Consider the following 19,431-nt stretch of genomic DNA (forward strand, 5'->3'; position numbering starts at 1 on the left):
TTCCTAAGTGAAGTGCTTTAATTTGTGCTTGTTCAATTTCATTCTATTTGCCACAGACCATTTCTCCAGTTTGTCTGGATCATTTCGAATTATAATCTTATCCTGCAACCCTTCTGAGCTTAGTATCTTCTGCAAACTTTATAAGTGTACTCTGTGCCATTTTCTAAATCAGCAGAACCCGGAACTGCTCAGGTCAGCCGCTCTCACAGCCCACATCATTCCGCTCGTGGCCCCCTGCTCACTGCGTCATATCCTGCACATGCAGGCCGGGTCACACACAGCGTCCCAGCCTGCATGTGCTAGCAGCTGACTGCTGAGCGCAGGCAGCGGCGAGGGCTCTGGGTACAGCAGTGCTGTCAGCAGCGGCTCTGGGACCTGGGCATAAGGTTAGTGGGGGAAGGGAACTGGGTTAAAGCAGGGAGGAGGGATGCTTGGCTCTGGAGAAGGGGAAGGAAGAGGAGGCGGATTGGGTGTGGGGGGTTGCACATGGCGTCCCGGATACACATGGTGGTAGCAGCGGCTCTGGCTCCAGGACCTAAGCATAAGGATGAGGGGGAAGGGGATTGGGTTAGAGCAGAGAGAGGAGGGGCATTGGGTTGGGGGGGTGTGCATGGCGTGCCGGCGACTCAGCGCCTGGAGGGAGACACATCTGTAGCGGCAGCGGTGGCTCCAGTATACAAGAAGTAAGTTAGAGCCGGGGGGGGAATTGGGTTGGGGCGGGGGAGGTCCCTGGTTCTAGTCTGGGGAAGGGGATTGAGGGGGGGTGCACGATGTCCCAGCCAGCCCCTCTCAAGGCCAGCCGCTCAGTACATGCACCACAGCACCTAGAGAAAGTTGTGTGTGGTTGTAGCGGTGGTGGCTCCACCTCCAGGACGTTAGAATTAGGTTGGGGGGAGAGACGAGGGGGTTCTGGGGTGGAGGGGGCGTGTGCCTGGCTCTGAGGAAGCAGAGGGAGAATTGGGTTAGAGCAGGGGGGTGCCTGGCTCGGGGGATTGGGTTAGAGCGAGGGGGGAGGGGAAGAGCAGCCAGAGCGCTTCCTGAGACCCGGGATCCCCAGGTAATGGCCCCAGCTGTCTCTGTCCCCCTTTCCCTCCCCTGATGAGTACCCTGCCCCTGTCCCCACCAGCACAGCTGGGGCCACATTAGTGAGGCTTGGGGGGGTTTGGAGCTACTGACTTTTCTGTGGGTCAGTGACCCCTGACTCAAAATAGGTTCCCCACCCCTCTCATAAATAAAGACAAGGCTGGAACATTTTGTGTTTGACATAATATTTTATTTAAAAATGAAACCTGGTCAGCAAACCCCCAATTGAGTCCAAACCCCCATCTGGCCGCAGCATCATAACACTCATGCACCCCCCCAACCCCAAACCTGAGCCTATCATACCCTGGAACCCACTGTCCTGAGCCTCTCACATCCCTAAACTCCTGCACCCCAATCTTCTGTCACAACACTCCTGCACCATCCACATACTGCAAATCTGTGTTCTGAGCCCATCATACTCTCAGCCTGCCTGCCCTGAGCACCTCATGCACCCCAGCCCAAACTCTTGCACCCTCACAGCCACAAGCCTGCAGCTTGCTCAGCACCCCAACCCTCCACCTGACCCCAAAGCTCTCCAGCCTGGAGCTCCCTCCCTGAGCCAGCATCCTCTTCTCTACTTCCTCCTGCATCCAAATTCCCTCCCAGAGCTTGCACACCTCACCCCTTCCCAGTGCTTTTTTTGTGATGGTATGCCCTGGGATGGTGTACCGTGGTATACCAGCACCTATTTTCTCCTGGCACGGTTATGGGGTGTGTTTTTTTCCCTCAACAACTCCCCCCCTTCCCCCCCCCCCTCCAACTTCCATCTGTATGTGGCTCTTTGCACTCTATCCACCACTATTTTGTCTTTGTCTCTAACGGGTTGGCCACCCCTGTTCTAAATCTTTGATGAAGGTGTTGAACAAGAGCTGGTCTCAAAACTGATACCTGTGGAACCCCGCTCCTGCCCTTCCAGCATGTTCAAGCATAACTGTGAATCATTGTTAACTACTCTCTGGGAATGGTTATCCAACCAGTTATGCATCCATCTTTATAGTAGCCCCATCTAAGTTGTATTTCCCTAATTTATTAAAGAGAAAGTCATGCAAGACTGTATCAAATGTTTTACTAAAGTTTAGATATACCACATCTACTGCTTCCCCCTAATCTACAAGGCTTGTTATCCTATGAAAGAAAGCTATCCAGTTTGTTCTTTTACTTATTACCCTATTATTTAAGTGATTGCAAATTGATTCTTTAATTGTTTGCTCCATTATCTTTCCTTTTAAAGAAATTAAAATGACTGGTCTGTAATTCTATATGATATCCTTATTTTCCCTTTTGTAGATGGGCACTATATTTGCCCCTTTCTAGTCTTCTGGAATTTCTCCCATCTTCCATGACTTTTCAAAGATACCTTCTCAGTCAGCTCCTTGAGTATTCTAGGATGCATTTCATCAGGCCCTACCTAGTGACCTTGAAGACATCTAACTTTTCTGAGTGATTTTTTTTTTTAACTTGTTGTTTTCCTATTTTAACTTCTGAACCTACCTCCTTTTTTCCATCCTACGCTATTGTAGACTCCAAACACCATCAGCCGCCTTGGTGAAAACTGAAACAAAGAAGTCGTTAAGCACCTTTGCCATTTCCATATTTTCTGTTGTTTTTCCCCTTTCATTGAGCAGTGGGCTTAACTTGTCCTTGGTCTTCGTCTTGCTCCTAGTAGTTTTGTAGAATATTTTCTTGTTACTTTTTATGTCTCTAGCTAGCTTGAGCTTGTTTTGTGTATTGCCCTTTCTAATTTTACTCCCACATTCTTTTAATATTTGTTTTAATTTGACAGTTTTCACTTTTTGTGGGACTCCTTTTTGATTTTTATATCAGTCATGATCTCTTGGTTAAACCAAGATGGTTTCTTGCCATGCTTCCTGTGTTTTCTACACAGTGCAATAGTTTGCACTTGTGCCCTTAATAACGTCTTTTTGAAATCTGCCAACTGTCTTCAATTTGTTTTTCCTCTTAGGCTTGCTAATAATGGGATCTTAATTACCCACTCCCTGAGTTTGCTGAAGTCTGCCTTGAAATCCATTGTCTTTATTTTGTTCTTCCTCCTTCCATTCCTTAATCATGAACTCTTATCATTTCATGATCACTTTCACCCAAGCTAGCTCTTCCACTTTCCATTTTATATGAATTATTTTGCTAATGTTAATGAAACACACAGCAAAAGAAGTCAGATCTGCATATGCGTGTGCATTACTATTATTAACTTTGTGTAGAAGTGTGGATACAAAATTTATATCTTCATCTGCTAAAAGGATCTGCAGACATCCACATCCACGGATATAAAGAGAATGCCCATTTGGAGTGTTCTAGATACAGAAGTTGTATTTGTTTCCACAAAAATGACCCATGAATATCCACAGACGTTGATACCACAGATATATGCAGATTTGCAGGGCTCTAACTATGTGATGAAAAGTACCGTGGGCTAAGGTGAGGACTTTCCAAAAGTCCTTAGTTCAGTCTCTGCACAGACTTTGTAAGATGCCAAAAGGTTAAGAAAAGCTATTGTGATCTTCCAGGAGCTTAATTTATATGCATAACTTTCAGCATAGTCCCACTGAGTGCTATAATTGTACGACTGTAATGTTTCTTAGTGTAATTTATAATGCACTCTTAGGCTTTTCCAAAGATGGGATAAAAAGTTCTTCAGAACTTAGTTTGCATAAATGTGCAACGGAACATGGATATCCCATGATATGAAAATATTTAGCCTAGTAACACTGAACATTAATGAAAGTGGTGTGATTATTATTTTTTTTTAAACCCTATGACCAGTGTTCCCTCTCATTTTTTCCCACCCCTGAATGGAATTAATTTTGTTATGTGCACCAGTATGGTGGTTGTGTGTGATGCATTATTTCCATATCGGTGCACATAAGAAAATGTGTATTGTGGAGGTGGGCATAGGTTTGGGGGACAGAAGTGTGAGGGCTGTTTGAGTGCAGACCCTGGAGAGGGGTTGGGGAAGAGGAGCTCAGGAATGGGACAGAGTTAGGGTGCAAGGGTTCTGGGGGGTACGGGCTGTCAGGTAGGACTAGGAGTGAGGGGTTCAGCGCTGACATAAGAACAGCCATACTGGGTCAGACCAAAGGTCCATGTAGCCCATTATACTGTCTTCCAACAGTGGCCAATGCCAGATGTCCCAGAGGGAGTGAAGAGAACAGGTAATCATCAAGTGATCCCTCTCCTGTTCTCCATTTTCAGCCTCTTACAAACAGGCCAGGAACACGACCCCTACCAATTTTGTCTAATAGCCATTGATGGACCTAACTTCCATGAATGTATTTTGAACCTTGTAAAAGTCCTGGACTTCACAACATCCCCTGGCAAGGAGTTCCACAGGTTGACTGTACGCTGAGTGAAGAAAAACTTTTTTGCTTGTTTTAAACCTGCTACCTGTTAATTTAATTTGGTGACCCCTACTTCTAATGTTATGGGAAGTCAATAACTTTGCCTTACTCACTTTCTCCATACCTATAATGATTTTATAGATTTTTATCATATCCCCCCTTAGTCTCCTCTTTTCTAAGCTGAAAAGTCCCAGTCTTTTAAATCTCTCTTCATATGGGACCTGTTCCAAACCCCTAATCATTTTTGTTGTGTGGGCTCGGGGGGGGGGGGGGCAGAGAATAGGGTAAGGGGGGACTTGGGGCCAGCCTGCTGTAGGGGGACTTGAAGGTTGAGTAGTTCCAGCTGCAGCAAATGGGGTTTGGGTGGGGGGAAGGGAAATCTGGCCTGCCATAGTAGGTGGGGGTTCGGGCTGCCCTTGCCACTCTGTCAGCGCCATCTGCTTTGGAGGGAGGTCCAGGACTGGGTCACAGCAGGGAAGGGAGATCTTCAGGGCTGGGCTGTTCCTGATGTGACAGGTAGGAGTCTGAGCTGGGCCACGTCCATACCTTCAAACTGGAGGAGACACCTGGTTCAGTTCCTCTGCCACCAGCCTGGAAGCTATGCTGTAGCACGGGAGTGTGAGTGGCTTGACTGCAACTGAGCAGTGCTAGTTAGGCAGCTGCACAGCTTTCAGAGAACTTTGTCTATGATTTATATAGCTTCTAAGATAAATCATAGTAGGTCTTCTCAGTGCACACCTTACTAAGGAACAGACTTCACAAAGAATGCACGTCAGCTCTTTTCTGTCTTGAAAAAGACAAAGAATTTTTGTCTATTAAAATTGTACAACTGTAGCACTCAGCTTTGTCTTTTTTTTACTTTTAACCTGCAGTATTAATTATGCTCCTTTGTACTGTACATTTTTATTGATTCTGATCAGAGTCCAAGATTCAGTCTCTTAAAACACAGTATTACACAATTTATTCCACATCTGTTGATAAATGTGTAGACTCATTTATATTTAGAATATTTTTGTCATTCATTCCATTGACTTCATGTTTCAGTATATTCTTTTATTCAGCTTTTATTATAGATCAGTTTTTTATAAAGTTAATTTATACATATTTTTGTGAGCAATGCATACATTTGTTCTTTTCAGCCAGCAACACAGCCTTTGTAAGGTTCATTGAATGGGCTGAGCTGTAACAACCAAACAAATTTAGACAGTCAGAGGTGGCCTATATTTTTCAGCAAATTCTACTTTTATAGTAATACCAACTTATTGTGCAAATGTCAAATACAGGTGGCCTCGTAGCCAGCCAGGCTAGCAAGTGCTGAAGCAGCCCCAGGGCCAGCTGTACTAGCTGCTACTCCGGGAACCCAAGTAGGAGACACTGGGGAACCACCCAAGCAGTGACCAAGGCTTCCAGAGCAGCTGCTAATCCAGCAGTGCTGGTCCCCTCATTCTTCCCTTTCCCTCTCACCATGCAAGAGCACCTTGCCAGATAGTCATCTATGTTTTTAGTATATCATGGATAGGTCACAGGCCATGAATTTTTTGCTTCTTGCACGTAACATGTTCATGACTTCTACTAAAAATACTTATCTATGCACCAGGATGCAGAGGAAAGCACTCTCCTCCCCCTAGTCCATGAGGGGGGTGCGAGGCAACCCAGCCTCTCCCCCCCCCTCCTCCCATATCAAGTTTTGCTGCCCTGTTCAGTTTGTTTTTTTGGTTTTGGCTTTTGGCTCAACAAGTTTTGCTGCGATTTGGGGGTTTTTCAAAAATCAAAAAGGGGGGCTGTGATGCCAAAAAGTTTGGGAACCGTTCTGACACAGGGGAAGATACTTTCCTAACACTTATTGTGGTGTCAAGTTTAACTGAGTCTCTCTCATATAAGCATTGGTCAAGTGTCTGAGAGGTTCTCTATACCAGTGTTTCTCAACCTTTTTTTTATATATATAAAGTACCCCCTTTAAAAAAAAAAATACCTCCAGTACCTACTGTTTTCAGACACACCATTTTTTTCTACCATTGCAACACGTTTGTTTAAACAACTTAATCATGGGCGGGCGGGTGGTGAAATTTTGGGGTGTAAAAAGTACAAAAATAATAAAACTCTGTAAAACTTAAAACAAAAATTCAGTTCTCCAAATTTCAGTTGTGTATATATACCCCCCAGACTTCTCAAGTACCCCTAAGAGTACTCGTAACACTGGTTGAGAAACACTGCTCTATACCACCTCAGAGCACTGGTGAACTGTGTCAGTGTTCAGTTACCATCATGCTAGGAAGAAATATTATATTGTAATACATACACAAAGGATTATAGAGTTATAGTTGTATATGCAACTTTTAGCATTTAGGCTAACATTTTCAAAAATGCCTCTGAATTAGCCTCACATTTTATTGTAAGAGTATTTAGGAGCCTAAACCTTGTTATCTTTCAATGAAAATGATGGTTAGGCTTTTAAATCACTTACACACTACTGAATGTTTTACTCTTCCTGAATTTTGAGTGCTTCTTAACCCAGAAGTTTATTTTCTGTTAGCTTAGCTTTTTTATGGAATTGTATCTGGTTCTCTGTGACTGGGAAGATTAATGTACTGCACTTCCTGTACCCTGGTCTAGTGAATCTTTAGCTAAGAATTAATATATCTCAACTCATGGTGAATCACACCAGCCATGGCATTGACAGTATAGTTAAATGCTGAAGTTCCCAGTTTTTTATGATATTTCTAAAATCCTTCTGCAATTTACACTTGCTTCCAGGAATGAAATTACAGAGGCAGATATATATACAAACACACTAGTATTTTAAAATAAGGGAGTTACATCAAGTGTAGGACCAGTGTTAAGGACAATTCAGTCAAGGTGGACGCGGCTCATTCCCACCAGCTAATTGGGAGGTGTGAATACCAAGAGAGGGAAAATTGCCTTTAGTTAGATAATCATGCTAAATCCTTACTCAGTCATAATTTGATCATGTTATATTTGCAAATGAATTGTAGCTCTGTTGTTTTTCTTTGTAGTCTGGTTTTGAGGGGGGGTTGTAGGAGGATGGCTACTTTTAAATCCATTACTGAGCCTCTAGAGAGGTTGAAGTGTTCTGCTGATTTTTGCATGAGCATAGCTAATCTTATTGGTTTCAGTGGCAATAGATGGACCAGATTACATTTCTCTTCCACTTTGAGTTGGTATTATTAATAATGTACTGTTAAATTTGTCACCCATATTTACTTAGTTTTTTTTCTTAGTTTGTGATTCAAGCAAGGTAACTTGGGTTTCTTTGTTTTTGTTGCTAATTAAATCTTTATATATTTAAAGTATTTCTATTGAGTTACGCAGGCTCAAATAAGAGGATGTAAGCTTCTTTACAATCTGTATTCCATTTATGATAGATTGTATCTCCTTGTTCGGCATTCTCAGGACCTGACCAATCACTGACCAGGGAATCTGCTGGATTAGGGAGGTTAGTTCTGCTGCTGCAGGCTGCAGGGCTCTGTTCCAGTGGGAACAGTGGGGGAGGCTCAGCAGAAGAGGCAAGGTGGCTGGTAGAGCCCCACTGCTGATCTACACTCCTGGCCCCCAGCCATGGGGCTCTGCAGTCATCCAGCATCTTCCCCTGGGCGGCCCCCATCCCAGTTTGTCCCCCTCCCTTCTTTAGTTTGAGAACTGCAATTGAGCTATTTGTGGCACTCAGGGAGGGTAGGAGAAGAGTAGCTGAGCACAGGACCTGACTTTTCCCCGCGAGTGCTCTAGTCTGGAAGCACCCCACAGGGATGCTGAAATATAGATGTTGCCGGACTACAGAAGTCAAGACTATAGAAGTCAAATCTGTATAATTTCTGTAATTACTTCATGATAGACTAAAGATTAGAACAGAACATTTTAAAATTCAAATGGTAGACAAGTGCCAGATAACCACACTTGTGTTCTTTCATAAAACACTTCTGGCTTATTCATCCTAAAGTAAACTGAATTGTAGACCCCATATTGACTTTCGAGAGTGACCTCCGTTAGTCTGAAATGCCAACTCCAAGTTACTAGTAAGTTTGTCTTGTCAGCTATAACTTAATTTGGAGGCTCGCCAAGCTTGAACTAGGGCTTCTTTGCCTCCCTCTTGTGAGTAGGTAACTAGCAAGATCTGAGCCAAAGTAGTACAAGATTGGTGAAAGCGCATGTATATAGGACACCTCCAAAGAGTGGGGTTTCAGTCATTGTTTTTTTGTGTTGGGTTTCTTGGCCACCTATTGTATTAATAATACCTGAAGTTTGTTGACTTAGCATTGAATAGATTTTTCAAAAACTGCTTGTGTGTCATGTAGGCAGCTTTGCCAGGCAAATGCTATCAGTTGCTGTATGAGGATGGGGGATTGTTTTAAGAGTTTTTAGCTTTTAGAATTACACTTGGTTCGTGTTTGGAATGATTAACTGATGTTATGCTGTTGTCACTCTGGTGTGTCTGCTGATGCTTATAGCTTTGCTAAGCTTCAACAGCATAAACGTTAATCTTGACTGCTGCCAGTAAGACTCCTATGAGCAACAGTGGAACTGATAAGAATCTAACCATTTTCATTTGGTTTTCAGTGTTCACCCCTTTTCCAATATCTTAGTGTTACAATCTTCATTTCCTCTCCTATCTTTTTTTTAACCTGGTTGGGTGTTGTTAAGGATTTTGGTAAAATTTGCAGCTCCTGCTTATGAATAGATGGTATGAGTATGCAAGAGCAGTTGATTAAAAAATTACCCTAATGTGACATTGAGACAGTCATACAGACTGATAGGGGAGAGAATATATAATATATGTGATCACCAGACAATATAATGTAGGAAAATATGAGGATGTAGAAACAAGGAAAAGAGGAGATTGACAGATAGCAGTATACAATACATCACAATTGGAAAGAAAATTGCATATAATAAAACAAGTAAAGGGCACATAGATACATATATTAAGTAAAAAGTTGATTGATTGATGTCATAATTAAGTACCCTATGCAACTGTATTGTCCCTTTAAAATTACTGTTGGGAATTCTGCACCAAAAATTAAAAATTCTGTGCACAAATTCTGCATATTTTATTTGTCAAAATAATACAATATAACCACACTAGTTGCAATGATTTTGGTATTTTATTTCAAAATGTCAGCAAGTATGTCTATAATAATACAGACTAAATAGATTCTTTACTAGCCAAATTACTTGAAGTAATAATCCATTTAAAGTACAATACAGAAATATATTTTCGCTCCCCTCAGGAGCAGTGGAAAGACTTGGGGGAGAGGGAAGGAGCCTGGGAGACAACCTGAAGGATTGTTGGGTGTGGGTGAGAGAAGTATAGAACAGATGCTTTGGGGTGGGGGAGTTTTGGAGCCATCTCATGAAGATCCTGACTTGACCACTAGCCTCTCCCATTCAGTCAGTAATATCTCCCTTACCCTGTGTGTGTGTCCCTGTATCTCCCTCTTCCCAGCAATCTCTGTGTACCTGCAGCCCTGCTCCTCCCATTCATATCCTGGCTCAATGCTATCTCTCACCTTGGTTCCTGAGCCCTTGATTGAATTTGTGACTTCCCTCCTCCCCCTCCCCCCAGCAGCCCCATGTGTCCCACTCTCTCTGTTCTCCTCCTCTCTCCCCCCCCTCCCAGTCCTTCCCCCTCCCCCCCAAAAAAACCTCCATATCCCATACCTCTTAACCTGGCTCCATGTGCAGAATGCTGCTGGCTGTGTCTGTGGATCAGCTGATACTGGCTGTTCTGGCATCATAGCAACCTCTGGTGGGCAAAAAGTAGAATTGCAGCACTTATGGCAGTTTTTTTTTCCCGTGGAGAAAAAAATCTGCATTGGACATAAATGCATGCACAATGGCTTATTATGCCCCCAACAAGTGTAAAATACAGAGGGCATGGCTTTAGGAATGTAATATTGCAGGGGTTTGTTTCAGTATTGGCAGATAAACACATGTATTATCTTTTGTAGGAAGATGAAAAATTTCTGACAGACTTGTTTGCACAATTAACAGATGAAGCCACAGATGAGGAGAAAAGACAAGAATTGGTAAGCATTTGTAAAATATTCATGAAATGACTGTCATGGTCTGAATTGCATTAATCACCAATATGTCTTTCTGTATTTCAGGTAAACTTTCTTAAAGAATTCTGTGCATTTTCTCAAACATTACAACCTCAAAACAGAGATGCTTTTTTCAAAACATTGTCTAATATGGGTATACTGCCAGCACTAGAAGTCATCCTAGTAAGTTAATTCAATACGCATTTTTCTGAAATGACTATAATGTAATGTAAATATTTGTAACACACCTTTTCATTTCTCATAAGGCAATCATTTAAAAAGCAGTTACAGTAACACTGCAGTAATTGAAATTGAGTCTACTTTAAAAAAAATTGTTTTTACGTCATAAAGTTTCTCTACGAGGAATGTCATGAAGTATTACATTATTCAGGTATTACATCTTTCAGTTCCTCTAGGAGTTTTAGTGAAATATCAGTTAGTTTCTAGTCTTTTATTCCTTTTTTCTAGTCTGTTTCTATGTTCAAACTACTAACAAAAACAGAGCTATTAACCAATACATCAGGGAAACTGAGAAACTGATTACACACACAGCTATCACTTAAACAAGAAAAAACGGGGCAGGATGGGAGAAGCTCTCATCTCTTCTTTAGGTATTAGTTGTAATGGCAATAGTAAATAACTCAGACATGCTTATGACTTCTGAAATTGCTTCTGCTCATTTAAAAAAATTAACGTCAGGCCTTTCAAGTACAAGGTTTTTACGTTCTTTAAAGTACTTAATAGTTTTATTTGATTTGCCAGGGTATGGATGATGCACAGGTGCGAAGTGCAGCTACTGATATATTCTCATACTTGGTTGAATACAATCCATCCATGGTACGAGAGTTTGTTATGCAGGAAGCTCAACAGAATGATGATGTAAGTAGAGGGTCATCTGAAGCTTTTTTTTTTTTTAGAAGGTTTATATTTACGAATCTGTTATTAGTGACTGAATCCTGTTTGTCAAATATGCATTTGAAATAGTTTTCTATAATGTTTCCTTTTAAGAAAAAAAAATTATAGTTGGAAGGTCCTTGCTTGTACCCATCATGATAGTATTTAAAATAATATTAATCACAACACATATGTGGAAAAGTGACCATAACTCCTCATTTGCATCGTCTGAGACTCCAGTAAGGCTGTTAAGGGCTAGTCAACTATCCAATAAGCAAATGTTTATCGATTAGTCAGTTGACTAGTCGATTCCCCCCACCTCCTTGCTGCCTCTATCAAATGCCTGGCTCAAATGTGCTGACCCTAGGCTGAGTTTCCAGCTGACTCCAGGCTCCATGTGGCATTTCAAAGCAACAGGGTAGTAGGGAGCCCGGGATCAGTGGGAGACAGTGAGTCCCCCGCTAACCCTGGGCTCCATGAGAGCATTTCTGGTTTAAAATGTGCAGGAGTGGGGACTCTTTAACATTTCAAAGCTGGCCTGAGTGCAACCTGGAGTCAGCAAGACTTCCTGCTGGCCTGAGCTGCACATGGAGTTCTGCATTCCTCCTTTGAAATGGGCTCTTTTACATTTTAAGGAGGAATACGGAAGTGCCTGTTGACTAGTTGATGGAAATTCTATTGACTACTCAACTAGTAAATTAGCCACTAGTTAACATTCTTAGACCCCAGTCCTACTCCTTAACAGTGTAGTGGGGGGCTTGGGCACATACTTAAATACTTACAAGATTGTGTGGGATTTTCCTATTGCTAGATGGCTTATCAGAGTGTATCAACTGATGTGCAAATTGCAAGCTTTATTTTTACCTTTTTGCGCAACTATCACTACTTTTTATTTGGAAAACTAATAAATACATTAAATAAACTTTGTTTTTGTAATGTAGTTTGCAAAGTAGGTTCTGTAAAATGAGAATCAGAAATAAAGGGATGCAAGACGTCAATTTCTAGATGGTTAAATGCAAAACAGTTCAGTTTTGAATAGCATATAAATGAATTCTTCAGTAGTATCATAGAAATTTGCTTGTACAAGATAATAAAAACACTCTTTAAGACAGTGTACTAGTTAACTGTTGCTATACTAGAACAATCCTGAAGTAAAGAGAAAAGCTGGAAACTGAAAGCCATAGAAAAATTTAATTTGGGGGGGGAGGGGGGAAGAGAACCAGTGGCTGTTGTTAATTTTGAATGTAATAAAATTGGCATGTATTTTAGCTGCTTTATATGCCAGTTTCCTAAAATGTTTAATTAAAAATAATTTTAGTTATACTGTAATTTAAGATGATTCTGAGCATATCTCTGTTTAATTTCTGTATTAATGGTTTAAGGTCTTCATTAAATAGTGGAATAACTAACATATTTAGTTCATATTTAGTAGAAATATCCAGTATTCCAAGTTCCTTTTAAAAGTATTTTGTTTTTGTTTTGTTTTGTTTGTTTCCGGAAATAGCCCATTTTCATATTGTACAACTAATTTATTTCTGTATGGAAAATCTACAAATATGGAAGACAAGTTACAAATGAAAGCCCTGATCTTGTTAACATAAATAAGCTTAGTTTTACTTGTGAGTTAGTCCATTGTCTTCAGTTGACTACCCACATGTAAAAGTAAAGCATGTACGTAAGTGTGTGCAGAAGCAGGGCCTTAACTGGTTTCTGGTTGGTGGCTCTGTTCCTGCTAATTAGGCATTGAAGCACTAATGGGTTAAAATGTTTCCATTCATATACACTCTTAAACTTATATTCTGAAAAGGACAATCAAGTTAAAACTTGTAATTACAAAAAATAAATCCCTTTTGCACATCATAGTTTCAGCTTAAGGATTTTAACATGTACAGTTTCATCATTTATGGTACTTATATTTTGTATGTTTCTCAGTTTAGACAAGCTGTTTTTATCAAACTTTATCAGCAATTCTTAGTTGCTCTGAATTCTCAGGACTGAGTACTCTACATAATTATTAGGGATACAAATAGAGTAGGTTGGGGGAGACCAACCCGTAACAGACGAAGAGCCAAAATAGTGGTGGATACAGTGCAAAGAGCCAAGGGAAAGTTGTTGAGCAAAAAAACACAGCTGCTCTTTAGTTGAGGGGGGAAAAAAAAGCGGCCATTTTGAACTCTGCGTGGAATGCTGCGGCTCTATCTGACAGAAACACGCCCCTTTCAGGGCTGCGGGCACAGGAACCACAATTTTTTCTTTGAAGAGCTGCATGCAGCTCGTGAGCTGCAGGTTGTCCACTCCTTGAGTAGATTTTCATGGGCATTTTTAAAAGTACATTTTAAGAATCTATTTCTGTTAGTCCTAAATTTTGTCCTAAAATCCTTTATTTTACAAAACCTTAATTTTGAGCCAAATTTGACTCAATTTCTATTTTAATTTTAGTTTTTCTTGGTCATAACTAATCTGTTCATTTTTATATCTTTCCCGTTAGGATATTTTACTCATTAACCTCATCATAGAACATATGATTTGTGATACAGATCCTGAACTTGGGGGGGCAGTTCAACTCATGGGTCTGCTTCGTACTTTAGTTGATCCAGAAAACATGCTGGCCACTGCCAATGTAAGTGCATTCCTAAATTCGCATATGGTTAGGATTTTTTGTGTGTTGATGAGGGATATACAACTTAGATGGAGCTACTATAAGGTGGGTACATGAGTGGTTAGATAATTGTTATCAAAGGCTTTAAGACTGGTTAACTGGTTTTGATAAATGTTTACACCCCTAATTGGTAATGTATATTACTTTCATATTAAAATACTAGGGGGCTGTTGCCCTGGCTCTTCCTCCCACCCTCAGCCACCAGGGAGGGCTGGGTCATCCCAGGCACCTTCCCCTCCCCCCCCATCCCCAACTCTCCAGCCCATGCCCCCCTTCTCTCTCCTTCCCCCTCCCCTGCAAATAAGGATCCCTTCTTTCTCCTCTTCCCACTGGCAGCCAGATTCCTTCTCTCTCTGTCCAACCCTAATCCTTCCCCCTCCAGCTGCAGCATGTGCCAGGTCCCCTCTAACCCTGGTGGCTGGGGAGGCTCAGGGTTGCCTTTCTGCCCCACATGGGGCACAGGTAGTGCCATGTGCACATGGTGCTCTGGGGCACTGTAGCTTGCTGAGTTGCGGAAAGCAGCAGCGCAGGGGGTCTTTGTCCCAACCTCTACCCCGTGTGGTCCTGCCTGAGCCCCAGCCCTGCCTGCAGAGCCCAGGGCCACTGTCTACCCATCGTGAGCAGAAGAGAAGGAGCAGACAGGTTGGTAATGCAACTCCTGTGGGTGGCTTGGGGTTGCTCTGGCAGCCACAGTAAGTGCAGCCACTGGGGTGGGGATGAGTCTCCACGGGGGCAGCATACTCTGGGCAATCAGGCATTGTGCTCCGGCTCTCCAAGAGCCTGACAGCGGAGGCGACTCCAAGAGCCCACTGCTGGTTCATAAGCTCAGCTGGGAGCCCTGCTCCTAGTGCCTATTCCCAGGCTGCTGCCCCGAACACTGCACCCTCTCCCATGGCTGCGATGGGGTCTTCCGGCTACTGTGCCATGTTTCTTGGCATTGAAAGCACTGTGGAGTTGGGTGGAGGAAGGGGAGTACGGGCTTGGTTTAAAATAGCAGTTCCAAGTGGTGAGGGGAAGCCACGAGGTCGGACTTTACCTGGAACAGGGGGAGAGAGGGAGGAAGCAGATGGGATGCTGTCATCCCACAGTAAAAATGTTTTTTAATATACAGAGAGATTAATTACTAGCAGGTGAGGCCCGTCATTAACCAAACCAAGTCATTTGCATAGATTACACTTCTAGGAAAGTTTAAGAAATTAAATATATGTAATAGAAGGTTTTATGTATATGCTTGCAAAAGGGAAGTAAAAGAACAGTTGTAAATTTGTAGGATTTCAACTGCAAACTTTATTTATTTTATTGAATAATTACCATACGTAGTAAATTTGAATGAGAAATTCATAAAGCTTCTGTTACTTTTTCCCTAATTTTAATTATTTTGTGATTTGTAACAGTAAAAATTTTCTTTGTACTAAAATGACAGTTGAATAGATGACTTGATTTTAATTTTGTTAGCAAATACTTTTTATGAACTCTATTCATAATAGTCATGACTTTTTTTCCCAAGGAAAAACAAAAATAATTTAAACCTTTCACCCAGCATATTCCTGTGTAAAAAAGTAATGCATTTGACTAATTTAAGTGGCAGGATTGTTTATGCAAAATTTGGTATCTGTAGGTAATCGCAAAGTATGATTTTATTTTGCACAAATAAATCCACAAACAAACCAACAATTTTCAAAATATATAATGTAAATCTATGTATTTTATTCTTTAGAAAACCGAAAAGACAGAATTCCTGGGTTTCTTCTATAAACATTGTATGCATGTTCTCACAGCTCCTTTACTGGCCAATACAACAGAGGAGAAGCCTAGCAAAGGTGAGACTAATGTGCATGTTGGCAATCATGAACAAAGCTATTGAATTGTTATACATAGGCTAGAATAACTGTTTAAGGGTATCTGGAACTCTGCATGATCAGTATAGGAGTATTTTGAAAGATTGTCTGATTTGAATGAAAAAGATGACTGAGCCATTTCAAACCTGCTTCCAGACAATTTTGAAGTTACATTTTATTTTTATTTGGCTCTTGTATGTGCATTTATACTAGCCTATAACTCAACAGTGTTTCGAAAACCAATGATTTTTACATTTTTAGGCAAAGAAATCTGAGTTTAAATTTTTCCATTTCTCTCGTGTTGTTTACTATATTATAGTAGTTTTTCAGTAACTTCATCTTTGATGTAGTGCTAAGTTATAGTCTAAGAACCTTCTAATTAAAAAAAAAAAAATCTTGTATAAGCCTTTTAGCAAATTACATTAGGCCAGGTCCACATTAGAAACTTTTGATGGTATAGTAATGTCAGTTAGGGATATGACTTTTTGGTACAACATTTCAATATAGTCAAAAGTCCTAGTATAGATGCAGTTAAATGGGAATAGCAGTGCTTTTACTTGTATAACTTATTTTACTCACTGTACTGGTATAAGTTGTACTGACAAAAACACCCTTTTGCTGGTATAAACAGTGTCTGTAGTATAGGAATGTTTGCCTGCATAGCAATTCTGGCAAAGCTTTTCAGGTGTAGACCTGGCTTTTGGTGAAAATACCAAATCACTGCAGGTATTCTATATTTGTTTGAAAAGGTCTAAGTGTAGCTTCCATTTATTTACCCATACTAGTTTCGGAGAGCAAAATAGCATTTAAACATCTAATTATTTGATTGCATCTTCAAGTTTAGATTCAGTTTCTGAAAAGTACACCTAAATATTTCTAACTTACGTTCTTGTTAACATTTTGGTTTTTTGTTTTTAGATGATTTTCAGACAGCCCAGCTCTTGGCATTAATACTGGAATTGCTAACATTCTGCGTAGAACATCATACATATCACATAAAGAACTACATTATTAACAAGGATATCTTACGGAGAGTACTAGTTCTTATGGCCTCAAAGCATGCTTTCTTGGCATTATGTAAGTTTGAATTTATAGAGAATAAATAATTAGCTGTATGAAGATTAGTATTCTTCATGCTTGTATTTTACTGAAAGAAAAACACATTGTCTCACAGAAGCAAGACCGTTACCAGTTCAGTATAAAAATACCACCTTTATGTCAATATTTCTCATAGCAATTTGTGGATGTTACTCTTGACTGACGAGACCAGATGAAATTGAAAGAGGTTGTATTAATTAAACTAAGTAGGGGAACACTCTGTGAATTTTTTTCTGAAAAACTATTTAAAATTTAAAGTAATTGTAATTGGATATCTAGATTTCTTTCTATAATGTAGAATTTTAAAATACTGAGGATCTTAGCTGTTTGTTTAAGTTTGCGTTCTGCACTTGAGCTAGCATTTAATATCTAGTAATAGTATAAGATTGAAGGTCAGCACTTTTAGGGCTCATTGATGAAGGTTATTTGTCTGCCCTAGAAGAGTGTAAATTATACTGTGTTTCACATTAACTGGTCTATTTTGACCATGTACTAAAATTTTGCTAGCGTGCATTAATGTAGCCCCATTTCAAGCAGTACTGTTAAAACTCATGACAGAACTATATCGCCATCAGGAAAAAATGTTCACATCATAAACAGGTTTGATGTTGGCTGGTTAGCATGTGACACTAGTGCACACTAGATTTAACACTCCTCTAGTGTGGACAAATGCACAATATATATAGACAAGCTCTTTGTTTTGTTAATGATAGTACTTCAGTTTGAAGAGAGTATTTCTGGTAGTATATGTTAATGAGTTTTGCACTAGCATTTAAAGAAAATTCAATACTAATGGTGGGAAGACTCTGAACAACAGTTCCAAAAGTTAAATGATTGAATAGTTGTTACTATCTTTGCAACAAGTTACTTGTGAATCAAGGGGGAGATTAGCATGGAAATAAATATCTTGGATTGAGGAGATCTTTTTGAGTGTTTCATTGAAAATAATTTTGGTGAAATCAAAGCCATTTCATAATGACATTTCACATATGCATAGTTGATCTGTTTTCATAGATTTTTTTTCCCCCCCTCCACTCAGAAGCGTGGAAAATCTCCATCCGTGAGCCATGCAGTTAGGTTGGTATAACTCCTGGCATGCACTAGAAATGTGAATGTGTAGCCGGGTACACACTTAACTGATGAGTCTGGGCTCATAGGTTGACCCTTACTGCCTCCCCCCCCCCCCCGCCTCTGTAGAAGAGGTAGGAGACGGCTTTTAAATAGGCTTGCCATGCTTGTTGGCTCCCACAGAGCCATCCTTCCCCTCTTCCCCCAGTGCTGCTGCTGCGTCCCACACAGGCAACAGTGCAGGAGGAGGGGAACATGGGAGTTAGTGCCCACATACATGTTTATATTAAGGGGGTAACAGCTGAAAAGTTCAGCAGTTACACATTTACAAAAATAAAACTAATTTTAACATCCCTAGTGTACACAGCACTGTCAAGATAAAGATACTGCCTGTTGGGGAGGTGGAATGCCTGTACTGGCACAGGAGAAGCTCTCCTTTTGGCACAGTGTGGCTGCAGTGGTGTAGTGCTGTTAAGTATAGACTGACAAGCCCTCAGATATATGTAGTACGGTTGTCTGAGAGCTCAAATTCTGAGAGAGTGCTTGAGTTTGTCAGAAGAGAGAGCCTTGAAAGTGATGTAATTAAATCAGTTCTCTGCTGTGCCTGAGAGAAAATGCCATTTCACATTTTAAAATATAAAATGTTTACATTTAAAATTAAAAAAAAAAGATTCAAGACTTACTGGGGAAAAAAGAAATTATGAGCACAACTCTGATTGAAGGAAAATGTGTTTAGAATGTGATCAGGAAAGGGTAGATAGCACAGGGAATACTAGTTCATCTTTGACTTTTGGTCACAAGTTGAATAACTTCAGTAGTCTCTGTCTAAATTCCAGTGGGTGTCTAAATCTCAAAAGTATAACGCAGTAAGGTTGATAGTGTCTTCTCCAAGAGGGCTGGAACTAGATTTTCTGGTTTAATGACAAATGCTGGGAAGATTCAGCTAATCACCCAATATAATACCTGATTACAGTCTGTACTACTAATTTCTTCTTTTTCTTAATGGCTAAATTATCTCTCTTTTTTTTTTTTTAATCACATTATAAGCCTAATCATGATTACTGTCAAGTACTATATTTTGAAATGTTTTTTCCTTTAAACTTGTTTTGAAAATAAGAGTCTGTAGACTAGCAGTGTAATTATGACATAGCATTCTGTTTTGTTAAAGGATCTTTATGGAAAAGAGATGACGTGCACTTAGGATAACTACGGAAGATTTTTTTCCCCCAGTAATGTCATTACATTTCAATTCTCGTTTCAAGACACTAGAGATTTAACCCACAGAGTACTGGATATCTGAGTACATTATCTATTGCCAGCAATGTAAAGCTTGGATTGGGAGTTATCCTTCTTGAAGTCAGCTTGGCACAAACCTGATT

At 40.5% G+C, this 19,431-nt stretch overlaps 1 protein-coding gene across 3 annotated transcripts in view; it reads left to right on the forward strand.

Annotated features, from left to right (window-relative positions):
• PPP4R3A (protein phosphatase 4 regulatory subunit 3A) overlaps positions 1–19,431 on the forward strand; it is a 97,640-nt gene that overhangs the window by 59,429 nt on the left and 18,780 nt on the right. For all 3 annotated transcript variants that reach the window (XM_025190962.2, XM_006135507.4, XM_025190961.2), the window contains 6 exons: positions 10,403–10,480; positions 10,562–10,678; positions 11,258–11,374; positions 13,878–14,009; positions 15,766–15,868; positions 16,805–16,963. In XM_025190962.2, coding sequence (XP_025046747.1) covers positions 10,403–10,480; positions 10,562–10,678; positions 11,258–11,374; positions 13,878–14,009; positions 15,766–15,868; positions 16,805–16,963 — 706 coding nt within the window. The remainder of the gene's footprint in view (positions 1–10,402; positions 10,481–10,561; positions 10,679–11,257; positions 11,375–13,877; positions 14,010–15,765; positions 15,869–16,804; positions 16,964–19,431) is intronic.

Source organism: Pelodiscus sinensis, chromosome 4 (genome assembly GCF_049634645.1).
Source record: "Pelodiscus sinensis isolate JC-2024 chromosome 4, ASM4963464v1, whole genome shotgun sequence".
NCBI classification, from domain to species: Eukaryota; Metazoa; Chordata; order Testudines; family Trionychidae; genus Pelodiscus; species Pelodiscus sinensis.